Source organism: Balaenoptera borealis, assembly GCF_965194805.1.
Source record: "Balaenoptera borealis genome assembly, chromosome: 9".
NCBI lineage: Eukaryota > Metazoa > Chordata > Mammalia > Artiodactyla > Balaenopteridae > Balaenoptera > Balaenoptera borealis.
In genome coordinates, this window is record NC_138873.1 from 25222039 (window position 1) to 25236598 (window position 14560).

At 39.1% G+C, this 14560-nt stretch overlaps 1 protein-coding gene across 1 annotated transcript in view; it reads right to left on the minus strand.

Annotated features, from left to right (window-relative positions):
• ECT2L (epithelial cell transforming 2 like) overlaps positions 1–14560 on the minus strand; it is a gene marked incomplete at both ends in the record, with an annotated part of 63743 nt that overhangs the window by 21782 nt on the left and 27401 nt on the right. Inside the window, 9 exon segments of the mRNA XM_082405763.1 lie at positions 1726–1850; positions 3704–3811; positions 5326–5479; positions 5483–5508; positions 7081–7173; positions 12502–12646; positions 12650–12685; positions 14192–14362; positions 14365–14398. Coding sequence (XP_082261889.1) covers positions 1726–1850; positions 3704–3811; positions 5326–5479; positions 5483–5508; positions 7081–7173; positions 12502–12646; positions 12650–12685; positions 14192–14362; positions 14365–14398 — 892 coding nt within the window.

Here is a 14560-nt window from a genome sequence, read left to right on the forward strand (position 1 = left end):
CAGCTCTTCCTGGGTCTCTAGCCTGCCCTGCCTTTGGACTGCAGCTACTCCGTTAGCTCTCCTACTCTCCAGCTCACTGACTCACCCTGCAGGTCTTAGAACTTGGCAGCCTGCATAACTGCATGAGCCAATTCCTTATAACAAATCTCTTTCTCTCTATATACACTCACATCCTATTGGTTCTGCTTCTCTGGAGAACCCTGATGAATACATGGTCCATGAGCGTTTCCTGAAGAGAGAGATTTAGGGGTGGGGCAACAGGGAAGCAGGGCTCTGACCTCTAAAGGGCTTAGATGTCCCTGCGAATGTGTTTATTAAGACTCCTCTAGGAGAGGATGCTTGTGGTTGGGAAGAATAAGCCACTTCATGGGGAGGAGGGGCCGCTAAGGGGCACAGTCTGCTAATGACGGAGGGCGGGGGCTGAATAACTGCAGGCCTTTCGTTCTGCTGAGCAAGTCTGGCGGAGGGGACGCTGCCTCCAGCGGTCCACCCGATTTGCCCCTCCCTGCACTGTGCTGTCCTCTAAAGCCAGGTGGACAAAGACTTCCAGAATATCAGGTTGATGGGGCAACAGATGATATGCCTGCTGGGGGGACTCACAAGTCTCTTCCTCCTAACACTGTCCACGGTGACTTTGTGTTGGGGGTGGCACCCAAGCCTTCAGTCATCACAGATAGGTGCTTTTTCAATGGGCATGAAATGACATTTTCACAGAAATCAGCTCTCTGAATGACGATGCAATTTTCAGTGTTTCCTGAATCCAGATTATTTCACTTAACCAAGAATGTACGGATTCTGAATATAGTACTGGCAAAATTATTTTTTCTTGACTAAAGAACTAGCTTCAAACCCACTTCTTTTTTTTTTAAACATCTTTATTGGAGTATAATTGCTTTACAATGGTGTGTTGGTTTCTGCTTTATAACAAAGTGAATCAGTTATACATATACATATGTTCCCATATCTCTTCCCTCTTGCATCTCCCTCCCTCCCACCCTCCCTATCCCACCCCTCTAGGTGGTCACAAAGCACCAAGCTGATCTCCCTGTGCTATGCGGCTGCTTCCCACTAGCTATCTATTTTACATTTGGTAGTGTATATTTGTCTATGCCACTCTCTCACCCTGTCACATCTTACCCTTCCCCCTCCCCATACCCTCAAGTCCATTCTCTAGTAGGTCTGTGTCTTTATTCCCGTCTTGCCACTAGGTTCTAAAAATATGGAACGCTTCACGAATTTGCGTGTCATCCTTGCACAGGGGCCATGCTAATCTTCTCTGTATCGTTCCAATTTTAGTATATGTGCTGCTGAAGCGAGCAGCAAACCCACTTTTTTACTTTTATGAATTTGAATCTCAACTTAAAAAAAAAAAGAAGAACCATTTTTAGTTTCACCAAAAAAGTGTCCTGGGCCACAGATGAAAAAAAAATTCTTTAGGTTATGTTGGGCAGAATGCGAGTATCCAGTTCTTCCCCCAAAAGCCAACTAGTTTTACTCCTGTCAGTGTGATGCCACGTATGCTTGTAAGTGGCTTAGATGTTACTCACGTTATGAAACTACAAAGCACACTTTTTCAATAATAATCCATGAAAAGGAAGTTCTTAGGAGAAATGACAAGGTGAAAGCTTTCCAGGTAGAATTATCATTTTTGTTTATGAATTTCTTAAGCACGTGTGTCTAACTGTACAGTGAAGCAATGGCATAAAAATGCAGCAGCAACTTTACCTTCATGAGTAAATTGCATGTTGCCTTTGGGCCACATTTTGTCAGAATAACATTTCCTTCAAAGTCTTTGCTCTTTTTACTACATTTCTTCAGCAGAAAATATGACAAAAATTCCAGAGGTTGTCCTGAAAAATCTGCCCCCCAAGAAAATTTCTATTTCAAATACAGGTCAACAAAAGTGCAGCAGAAAACACATTTTTTAAGTAGAGTTTTCATCTCTCTACCTAATTAATTTGCAAGTCCAGAAAACAAAGTAACTGTTATTCAATTAGAGTCAGTAAATGGAGCTTTCCAGTTAATCTTGGTTCTCAGCTTACAGTCTCAGTTCAGTTAGGATGCCAAGGTCTTGTGGGAGGGTCTCGAGATCTTCAGAACCAAAGTGGCCCAGACTTTTTAGCCAGATGAGGAAAGGGGACAGGACAACTCTTGTGTCTTACAGGCAGAAGAAGGTCTGGGGGAGAGGCTTCAGCAGCAGAATTCCTGGGGAAAACACCCTCCCAAATTTGGTTGCCTCTCTGACTGTAGGTTTGAGCACTACCAAAATTATATCACACAAGGTTATTTTAAGATAATTTGATGGTAATAAGTACCATGAACCTACACCAAACATGTTGAATAATTCGTTGGTGTTTGGGGACAGTGCGGAGAATTTCAGGGCCTCAGGATCATCCCTGTGAACATCTCTGATCATATTATCAGCGAAGTTTTCCAGGGCCTTTACCACTGAGCTGCCCGAGGATTGGCTAGTGTGGTGGGGAGCTGAGTCTTCAGGGAAGAAAATCATGGCTAACGGCAACTCCTCAGGCTTCTCACTGGACAGCGTACCCAGGAGATGTCTGGTGCTTACCCAGGAAGCCAAGTTGAAACCACGATAGATAAGGAGAGAGTGTCCAAAGACGTTAAAGCACCTACAAGGTGGAATTACTACAGTGAGAGGGAAGGATTTGAGAAATTTTCCTTGGAAAACTAGAGACCTTATACAGCATTAGGTATGTTAATATCGCCCCTACTCCTGTCCTATTCTCAACTGCCCCTGAACTGAGCACTGCATACAACTGTCCCTCCGTATCCACGGAGATTGGCTCCAGGATCCCCGCAGATACCAAAATTCTCGGGTACTCAAGTCTCTTATGTAAAATGGTGTAGTACTTGCATGTAACCTAGGACATCCTCCCATATACTTTAAATCATCTATTACTTAATACCTAATACAATGTTAATAGTTGTCAGTGCACAGCCCAATTCAAGTTTTGCTTTTTGGAACTTTCTGGAATTTTTTTCCCCTATATTTTCAACATGTGCTTAGTTGTCCTAGGATGCAGGACCCATAGGTGCAGAATCCACGGATATGTACGGCTGACTGTATTTTATTTTCCTATAACCTTGCCATGGTCTTGGGGCAGAGTGTGTTCTGTACACTGCCTCTATTCACTGTGTCCTGGTATGTGGACTGACTTTTTTAGAAAAGCGTTCAAGATTTGTTTCTGATGAAAATGCTTCTTCAGGTCTTCCCCCATGCCTATGCCCAACCAAATTACTGATTTGCTTATTTCTGTTCTTCTGTGTTCTCTTTCCCTTCCTCTCTTATCTAGCCTTCCTTGCCCTTCATCTTTTTATATCTGATTTCACGCTTTCTCAGGTTTTCTGCCATAATTGTTTTAACTGTTGAATAATGTTTATGTGAAATATAAGCCACTAAACGTGTTTTTTAAAGCCATTTCTGACTGAAATTAATCACAAGACAGAAAACAGTGCGTCATGTGATCAACTTTAAATTATCGAGATTTTTCCTATATGTCTATTTTATGCAGCTAATACATCTTGGGTTCAGAATCTCTCAGTGGCTTTTTTCATAAATTGATGCACTTTCTCTGAGGAATTGTGTCCCAGAGGGATAAACTGGTAAAAAACAATAAATGCAAACTAAAAATTTATTTAAGGTTGGGGTTTTTGTAGTTTGTTTTATTCAAAGGAACACTTACAGAATTTTCTTTTGAAAGTTCTATCAATCCCTCTGCCAGAGCTTGTATAATTTCTTGGTTATTCAGAATGTTAGCCATACTCATGGTGTCTGATACAAATTGCCCTGAAAATATAAGGTGATAGGCCTGTAATTAAAATATGTGAGAGATATGATCAAGAAGAAAACTCAGTCCTCACAGTTGCTTGTTAGTGGATAAAAATGCAGACTAAGAATAAAAATTCTACTAGGCCATGTTATCTGCCATGATAAAATAGAAAATGAGCAAAAGCATCTAAATGTGTAGCATATAGAAAGTACCCACCCTGACAAAGCTGATATTGAATGAAATCTATAAATTGGACAAGGAAAGAACATATGAAAATAAACCTTATAAAGTTTAGATTCTCAATTCCACCAAAAACTCTTCCATATTCTGCATTAACTTTGTGCTCAAATCTGTAAATATTTTAAGTCCATAGGAAATAACATACAAACATACATACACAGACATCTTCTACATTTTAAAAATATTTTGAAAGACTTGCATTTATTTGAAAAACAACCTTTTTCCATTTGACTTTTCATTGCTTATGACATACATGACATACTTCTATCATTCATCTTTCCACTTTTCTTTCTAGTCCTTAATATCTGTGAAAGAATCAGGAAAAATAATTTCTCCTTGTTTATAGCCTCATAACTTTTAAAATATTGGTTGAACATCCACTAAATGTGGTAGAGTTAAAACCAAGAAGACAAATCCCTGCTTTGGAGACCTTTGTGTAAAGAGATGTAGGCATATGTTGACAGATAAAATATCCGCATGCATATTTGTGTGTTACAGCTCTTGTGTAGACAGTAATTATGTTAACAGATGCCCAATAAGGAGCAGGGCAGGGGAAGGGAAGAAGTAAGGCATATGACTTGATTGGTACAGTGCTTCAGTGACACATGAAGAGTTAGGGAAAAATGAGTAGGCAGTTAAAGACGCAGGAGAAACCTATTTAAATAGGTGGGCTTTGTTTGTTTGTTTTTAAATACTTCATTTTAAAGAACTGACTAGTTTAGAAAAAGATCTAAAGTTGAGACAGGAAATTGTTTCCAGAAGACTTTATTGTGATAACTGGATCATGAGTATGACGTGTAAATGAGAAAACACATTCAGTGATGTCCAATAGGCTTGTCCATGTAGCCCATCACCAAATTAAATATTTTAGATAGAAAATAAGTAGAACTTAATTATAGAACAATTTAAGTCATGGGTGCTGTGGTCTAAGAGATGCTTAATTGGGATGTTGGCAATTAACTTTTAGAGCAAATTGTAGAGGGAAAAGGACCGAACTCTCTGGCTTAGCAAACAGTGAATTTTGCCTAGGTAAACAATTGACTGACACAGAATTAATAAGATGGTAAAATTTGAACCCAGGAACTAGCTTCAGCATTTTGAAGATGAATATATTTTTTCTTAGTGGATATTCATGATATTTTGAAAGGAGATATGAAAAACAAAGGGAATAAAGTTTTACCAAAGATGCTTAAGAGTCAACTTTTACTTGTGCATTCCTACACTTGTATTCACTCTGGATGTGTAACAACCTTCAAAATTAAGCTGCAACAGAAGTAGCAAGAGTTCTTACCTGTCATCCTGCCACTTATGTTCTTCTGCAACTCCTTGAAGAGAGGACTTAGTTGTTTCCTTACTGATTTCAAGGTGTCTTCCAGGAAGTCGGTGAGGCTGGACCATGTCTGCAGCTTTGATTCACTGAAGTAGGTGGAAGGGGGCGCCCTTTCCTACTGTCGTCCCAGCCAGTCACTAAGAACTGACATTATTTTCTCCTTTTAGTATTGCAGACTTAAGCTCAGATGAAAGAATTCTTCTTGTATATAGTATGAAAAAAAACTTAATTGCATTTATATCAGGCTTATTATCCTTTCTCATTAGAAGACTAAGATAAACACCCATAGTCTGCTTTCAAAGGTAAAATTAGAAATGCAAAAAGGATGCAACGAATAATTTCAAATGCCTATCTACTCTTTGATGGATAAGGCTGACATGTTTGTTATACTGTATTTGAAATCAAAAATTAAATAGCTGCTGGATTTTTGCATCAGAAAGCAGAATAGACATCCAAGTAAGGATATACAGTTGTATGTTTACATCCTAAAAATAAAAATACGGGAAAACCCCACTCTGCCTGGTTTCCCCATCGTGTCATCCAAAGTCATCCCCATCGTAGCCAAGCCTGTATCTTGTTTACATCATGTCAAGCTATTCTCTCTCTACAAATATATCTACAAGACTGTACTGGGTGCTTAAGAAAGTTCCTCTCCTTGAAAATCAGTGACTGAATGATACAGGGCCAAGTGAAATTTTATTTTCTGTCCTAAATGGACAGTTTGATTCTTCTCCCCACATTTTTGCTGGTAAAAGTGAAAATATTTGTAACATGTTCTTCTAGAAGGAGAAGAAGAAGAGTGGGAAAAGGAGGAAGAGGAGACAGAGGAGGAGAAAAAGAAGAAATCCTGTTTTATAAACAGCAGTGTCTGCACCCTGCTGTCTCTGCAAGGCTGATTCCTCCCTGCACGGGGCCAAATATGCTCTCATTGCATGATGGTGCTATATAAACTAAAATTAACAAACACTTCTGCTACAAAACTATATTAGGTCAATGTGCTTTTTGTTGTATCTATATGGAAACTTTTCCCTTACAAGTCTCCGAATCATGCCAGCTTTCCTCAGTCTTGAAAGGCCCTTAGCGTTCAGGATTAGAGAAGCAATGCTTTATATAGTTTTACATCACTCTGAGTCCTCTTTGATAGAAGGGGAGGGATTTTTAAAGGGGTAAATGATTAACATTATTATAGCAAAGCAATCTGACTCTCTCTGTTGGTCAGCTTATGTTACATTTTGATCCAACAGTTGCAGCTTTAGTATCTAAATGAACTTTTGCTTTCACGTGTATTTCACCTTTGTTCTTCCTCTCTGATAATGAAACTTGAGCCAGCCCCTTCACCATCTCTTTATAGCTGCAATTCATTTTTCCAAATGAAAGCACATTGATAATGTTTTACTAAGAAAAATTGTTCTCTGTATTTAGTATTTCTCTAAATCAGCTACTATACATCTTTGTTTAGCTGTTAAAGCTGGTGTTTTCAACGGAGCTTTTGCAAGTGATGGTTTGAAGCAAATATTTGCAGTAATAATCCCCTTCTGAGCAATAATAATCCCCTTCTGAGTGATGAGAAATGACCTAGTTTGGGAAGTTGACAGCATTCCTTCAGAGAGGAATGAACCATCGCCAGAACCAGGATTATGAGCTGTGCTTTGTCCTTGGTGATCCTGGAGTTGGTGGGTGTCATTGGGCACGGTGGTAGTGCCCATATTCCCTTACTGTGTTGGTATGAGCCGGTGGCAATCCCATTGGGGGCAGTCAATAACGTGCCAGTCAGTTGAGACAGCTGAGAAAGAACTTCTGTTCCTGCCTCTGCACAGCCAAAACTACTTTCATTAGTTTGCTCACAGGTTTTGCCATGAACAGTTAAATATTACTTAGAAGCGCTAATGAGCTGGCCAAGAAAGGCCACTTGTAGGTCTCGTCTTCAATTCAAATCCCTCATGGAATAGTCCATCAACACTTTGCAGTTCACCCCTAAGTGCTGAAGTTCAGACACTTTATTCAGGAGGACTGACAACAGGGTGGAGAAAGAGGCAAGAAGTTTGACCTGGTGCTTATCTTCAAATTTGGAATTCTCAGGCCAAAGACAGAGAAAAGTCTACATGTATTTTCTAAAATAGTCTGATTCAAAGAAGTCTCATTGTAAGGGGATAGATTTAAAACTGTTAAACACATAATGGAATACAATGGTCAAATTTTAGCATTAATTTTACCCCTTCTTCGGTGACACAGCATATAGATTGAACTACTTCAAATGAAACTATAGGGTAATATATTTTAATTCTTTGTGGTCTAGGAGTAAATAATTACTCCAACTTGTTTCAGTTGCTTGCAACGAGATGGTAGTGGCTCAAAGGTCGGGGTGTCTCTCACTTATTGGTGTCTAATGTTTTCATTGACAAATAGATCAATGAAATTAAAGAGCATTCCTAAGTGTACCTACACATATATAGTCAATTGATTTCAACAAAGATGCAAATGAAATCCGCTGGGAAAAGGATGGTCTTTACAAGGAATGGTGCTGAAATAATTTGATAGATAGCCACATGTGTTTAAAAAAAAAAAAACTTCAATCCATACCTTGTGTTCTATTTAAAAAAAGAAAAAGCATAAATCAAATGGATCACAAACCCAAATTTCAAACTTAAGACTATAAAAAATTTAGGAGAAAACACAGAAGTGACCTTGGTTAGGTAGAGGTTTTAGATATGACATCAAAAGCATGATTTATAAAACTTAAAGACTGATAAATTTGACTTTATCAAAATTAAGAATTTCTTGTCTTCAAAAGAAACTGTTCAGAGAAGGAAAAGATAAGTCATAGACTGGGAGAAAATATTTGCAATCAACTTTTCCAGAATATACAAAGATCTCTCAGTAAAAAACAAAAAAACCTAATTTTTAAAATGAGCCAAAGATTTGAACAGACACTTCACCAAGGAAGACAAATGGCAAATAAGCACATGGGAAGATGCTCAGCATCATTAGTCATTAGAGAAAATGCAAATTAAAACCACAATGAGATACCACGACACACCCACTTGAGTGGCTCAAATTAAGAAGACTGACCCTACCAAGTGTTGGGCAACTGGAGTGGAAATAAAAAATGACACAACCACTTTGGAAAACAGTTTAGCTTTTCTTTTTTTTTTCCCTAAAGGTAAACATACACCTATCATATGACCCATTCATTCCACTCCTAGGTATTTTCCCAAGAGAAATGAAAGCATATGTTCACAGCAGCTTTACTTTGTAAAAGCCCCAAACTGGAAAGAACTCAAATATCTATCAACAGGTGAATGGAACAAATTGTGGTATATCTATACAATAATCATTCCCAGCAGTAAAAAGGAATGAACAATTCAATGAACAGCATGAAGTGGATGAATCTAAAATAATTATTTGGAGTGAAGGAAGCCTGACAAAAAAGCATGCATACTGTATGATTCCATTTATGGAAAATTCTATAAAGTGCAAACTAATATATTGTGAAATCAGTGGTTGCCTCGGGTTGGAGTGGAGAAGCAGAGTGAGAAATTGCAAAGTGGCAGGAGGAAACTCTGGCGGATGATGAATGTGTTCATTATCTTGATTGGTTTATGGTTTCACATAGTGTGTAGACAGACATATGTCAAAATTTATCAAGTTAGGGACTTCCCTGGTGGCACAGTGGTTAAGAATCCGCCTGCCAATGCAGGGGGACACAGGTTCGATCCCTGGGCCGGGAAGATCCCACATGCTGAGGAGCAACTAAGCCCATGTGCCACAACTACTGAGCCTGCACTCTAGAGCCCACGAGCCACAACTACTGAAGCAAGCGCGCCTAGAGCCCATGCTCTGCAACAAGAGAAGCCCGCGCACCGCAACGAAGAATAGCCCCTGCTCGCCGCAACTGGAGAAAGCCCGAGTGAAGCAACGAAGACCCAACACAGCCCAAAATAAATAAATAAATAAATAAAAATTTTAAAATCACTTTAAAAAATTTATCAAATTACACACTTGAAATACTGTATATCAATTGTACCTTAATAAAGCTGTTTAAACAATTTAAGTAATGCCGAGAAAGATGAGTTTTAGGTGTCTGGCTTACGCAGTAACTGGTGAATGATGATATCTTAAGTGAGGAATCCTGGGGGAGGGGGAGGTTTGCGCTGGGAGGCAATCAAGAGTCTGCTGTAGGCGTGTGAACTTTGAGATGCCCATTAGCCATGCAAACTAAACACCCACGTGAAGATGTCGAGCAAAGGCTAGATATGAGTGCAGCTGAGAGATTTTAGAGCTGGAGACATAAGTTTGGGAGTCTTCAGCATCCAGATTGAATGTAGAGTCATAGGAATAAATGAGGCTCCCTAGGGGAAGAGTGTAGTCGTGGAAAAGAAGCGAGCCCGAGATCAAGCCCGGGACACATTTAGGGGTCTCAAGGAGGAGAAGGAGGAGGAGGAGCCAGCCAAGGAGTCTGAGGGGAAGAGACCCCTGAGGTAGGAGGAAAACAAGGAGAGGGTAGTATTAGGGAAAGCACGGGGAGAAGGAGAGTTTCCAGGAGTATTCATCCTCCTCGAATGCCGCTGAGAGGTCAAGGCCAGGTGAGGATGGAGAAGGGACCATTGGATTTGGGCACATGAGAGTCACTTATAGTTTTCCCAAAGTGATTTCAGCAGAAGGAGACCACTTGGAGGAGCGTGAGGGGTGAGTGAGAGGTGAGGAAGGTAGAGGCAGTCCGCTAGACCAGCGGTTCTCCAGGTGTGGCCCCCGGGTTAAGCAGCATCAGCATCACCTGGGAACTTGTTAGAAATGCAAATTCTCAGCCCCTGTGCCAGACCTACTGGATCCGAAACTCTAGGGTGGGACCCAGCACTGCGGATTGTAACAAGCCCTCTGTGAGTCAAATACATGTGAAAATTTTGAGAACCACTGGTATAGTCCACTCAAAAATTGGTGACACAAAGTTTATGGTCTCTCTCTCTTTGGGGGGGAGCGAGAGGGGAGGAGCTACTACAGGTGTTCCTGATCTGATAGGAATAATCCAATAAAGAAAGAGGATGGAGGCTGTGGGAGAGGATTTGAGCATAGGAGTGACGTCTTGGGAAGGTGAAAGGCGATGTGTTACAGAGTCCAAGCGGAGTAGTTGATGTTTGCTTCGAGCAGGGGTGCTTCTTCCATCGTAACAGAAGGGAAGACAGAATGAAGGTAAGAGGTGGGGTAGGTGGTGGATTCTGTGGTGGGTGGTAAATTAAGGAGTTTCCTTAGGGAAGTAAAAGGTGAAATCAAGTGAGAGGGTTATTGAAAGATTGACTAAAGGAGAGAAGGGACAACATAGTCATTTTAAGAGTGGGAAAACAAATTTACCGAGGAAATGTGATAGGACTGCTTATCAGAGCTCCAATCCCATTTGATATTTATGCCATTAAAGTTAGATCAGTAAGAACAGTTGTATTACTCTTTCCAACAGTCTTCAGCTGCTTTAGTACAGGCAGGCATAGATTATGCAGATGGTTGCGTTTTAACCAGCATTGGGACTTAGCCAAATGAGCTGGGATTTGGCCAGGAGAAAAAGAAACAAAGAAGTTCAGATTCTTTGCAAGAGAGTAATGATAATGACGAACCATTAAATCCAGGTTTAATGAGGAAGGAACCAAGGTCGAAGGCATGGTGATAGAGAGTGAAAAAGTGGGAGTGTGTGCATTGGAGGTCCTCAGACAAAGAACTGATAGAGTGGGAATATTTGAGTGTATGATTTGGAAGTGGTACTCGGAGAGACAGATGCTTGAGATCAAGATTTCAGAGGTGATACAGCTACTGGGGAGGACAAGCTCAAGAGTGATGCCTGAGGTGGTGGGAAAGAGATTTGTGACTGAGAAGCCTGGGCCTTCTGACTGAACCAGGGGCCCGATGGTTCACCCAGGTGGAAATTATATTTGACACGAAGTTCAGCGATGATTTTGGAGCCCAGAATGGCTGTGGGAAATCCATTGTTTGAGGACCATTAAGTTTCACTTGAGACCATTTTTGTGTCACCAGATCTATTATTCTTTTCCCCTTTCACCCTCATTCTCTCAGCCTTTGAATACTTTACTTTCCCTCATCCTTTCTTTTTTTCCAAAACAAATTTTAGAAAATTTGTTTTGCTCTCATTTTAAAAGTAATACTAGTTCACTACAGAAAATAGAGGCAAATAAAAGAAATAAAAGAAAAAGGAAAAAAGAAAGAAAGGAAAACTCACTCATCCAACTATTGTTAGCATGTTGGTATACTTCCTTCCAAACCCCTTTTATACAAACACACCACCACCCCCCTCCCCGACACATACACAGGATTTAAGCATTGGGATCACACCTTCCACATACTTCGTAACTTACTCTTTTCAAACTGATTTTGAAAGTAGGAAATTTGAAAAACACATCCAGAAATATATGGTGTTAATAGTTTGCTATATTTCCTCCTAGAGTTTTCTATGCCTATTTTCTACATAGTTGAGATTATATAATTGTAGTAACTGTAAAAAAAATTTTTTTTACAATAATTTATACTTTGTTTTCTTTTAAACTCCTTCCTATCCTTTTGCTTTTTCCTTTGCCTCGTGGAATCCTGCCAGGGTCATGCTTTGTATGTATTGAATAGTTCAGTGAAATCTGAGGATTAAGAACTTTAAAACTCACAGTTCCCTAAGGAATGGGTAGTAAGAAACAGTTTGAGAAACTTTAATTTCATACTCCCTCTCCTCTGCTTGATTAAAAAAACAACAAAAACAGACAAACAAAACATAGCCCATGAGTCCATGAATACAGAGCTTTTATTTAACAGATATCTGTTAAATATGGCTGACGTTAGACAGGTAGGCACTGAAGATTATCAGCTACCACACATCTTTACAAGGCACTTCACCGTTTTTAATACTCAGAAGAAACAGAAATAAATTTCCTGGCTGGCTCTTGCCACTAGTGACTTTATTTCTTTAGGGACAGTTACTCTGACCACTAACCCTGATGCCCTTTCCCCCTAACTACCTGAGTATGTGAAGTATAAAGAGAAAAAGAAATTAAAAAATAAAAGTGACTGAATCATTTGAACTGACGGCATTTTATAAATCCACAAAATACCATCACGAAGTAGGTATGGCCACTACCTCTCAAAACTGACCTGATGCTCCGAGTGGTACAAAGAGGTCCACGTGATCCCCTTCTTCTTCAGGGGCCACATAGCTTCCTAATGTCTCCCAGAAGTCTCTCACTTCAGTCCTCAGTAAATTTTTAATACCAATTTTATAGCCTGAGGGGGGTAAAGATCAAAATGTCATATCTGCTCTAACACTGTTCACCACCATCTAGAAAACGAAACCAGAGCTGTAGGAACCAAAGCCCATTACTTTAGAACATTTATTAATAAATTAAAAACAGTGAATAATCTGTGATTTTTAAAGACTATTGTTTTTCTTCAAAAGCTATAGGAGGAAGATAAGCTTTCCCCTTCATTGGTTCCTTTTTAAATTATTTTGTTTCTTTTCTAAGAGGGGAAATTTAAGTGCATTTGTACCTCCACCACTCAGAGAAATACTAACAAATTATTTTCCTCTAGCTTTTTTCTTTGTACACACCCATGCACAGAGACATATATACTACTTTTAAAAATAATAAAATCGAGATCATACAATTTTGTAATGGACTTCTTAAAAAGATTTTGTTTTCCTTTTAATTATGAATTTTCAAATGATCAATATTGATAAATATTTCCCATTTAAATAAATATTAAAACCACTGTTCTTTTAATTCAACAACCAAATAAACCTTTCATTGTGATATAGTTAATTCATTAACAGCAGACAGGTTGGAAAGTCATTGAAAGCATTGATTTTTCCCAAAATTTCATGCCACTTTCTGGAGGTCACAGTTCAACTGAATAGAGAACTGCCACATGGTTACATTCTGGTTTTTACCTAAACCTCCATTACATTCACAGTCAAATAAGTAACTATGGCATAGTCTTACGTAAAGAAGACAAATAGGAGAATGGACTCATTTGATTCCAGTTTAGTCACCCTAACTCTGTCACCAGTTGTCCTCTGTGCCCAGCATTATGCATTTTTAAACATTAGAGAAACTATCTATGGCCCACATGGAGATCAAAACTCTGATCTTGCTTTCATGTGTATCCATTAAGCTAGCCACTTGTAAATGATCAAAGTCAATTCCTAGACGCCCAAAAAGAAAAGTGATTTCATACCTTGAAAGCAACCATTTTGTTACAAATAAGAAATTTTTGCAAAAATTTTCTAGGTAAGCCATTGAATGTAGTCTACTAATGCCATCCCTTACATATGTGCTTATGTATGTATTAATGCATGTATATATACACATATATACATACATATATATAAATACATGCTTCCTATGTCTTCTTTGTGCTTCCTTTTTCTTATATTGAAATTTAAAATATACAACTTCATTATAGAAAGCATATTTTCATCAAATGGCACCCTCGTTAAATCACAAAGTAGGATTTCTGACATTTTTCTTTTGAGAGATGGTAGTTATATGATATTATTAAGTTCCTTGGTCATTCCAAAGAAAATTTAAAATAATTTGTGTCACTTTGCTCTTTTAAGGATTAAGTGCAACAAATCCGATTCAGTAAAAATGTATTGGACACCTACTAAATGCAAGGCAGTTTGGGTCTTTAATACTTTTTAAAAAATAATTTTGATTTATGGTTATTTTTATTGCTTCTGATTTTTAAAACTGTTTGGGTCTGTACATTTCCACCTAGATCAGACTGCTTTCCTTTTAGAAGATGAATCATTTTCATACACATGGTGACCAAAAGATTGCCATACGTCCTCTAGGGGAGATGAAAAAAGACCCGATTCAAAAAAGGACTGGCCTCCTAACACACTCTGTACCTCATATGCAGGAGTCCGAGATGATATTAATATGAAGTGTGGCTGGAGAGCATGGGAAGAGCTGCTGTCATTTTTATAAACTCCATGCCAATTTTTCTTTGATAATATAAAGGGTAGGAATGGCATCCAGAAACATTGCTTCTGTAGGAAAAAGGGAGAATAAGTGAAGTTTTGATTTTCTCTTAATCTGACTTTGACAAGTGAGCACCAGTATGTCCTCTGGACATCAGTTATCCTGGACGTGGCAAGCGGCCTCAGTGCCTCAGTCTCTCCCTGCGGTTTTCAGGGACAGCGGCAAATGGG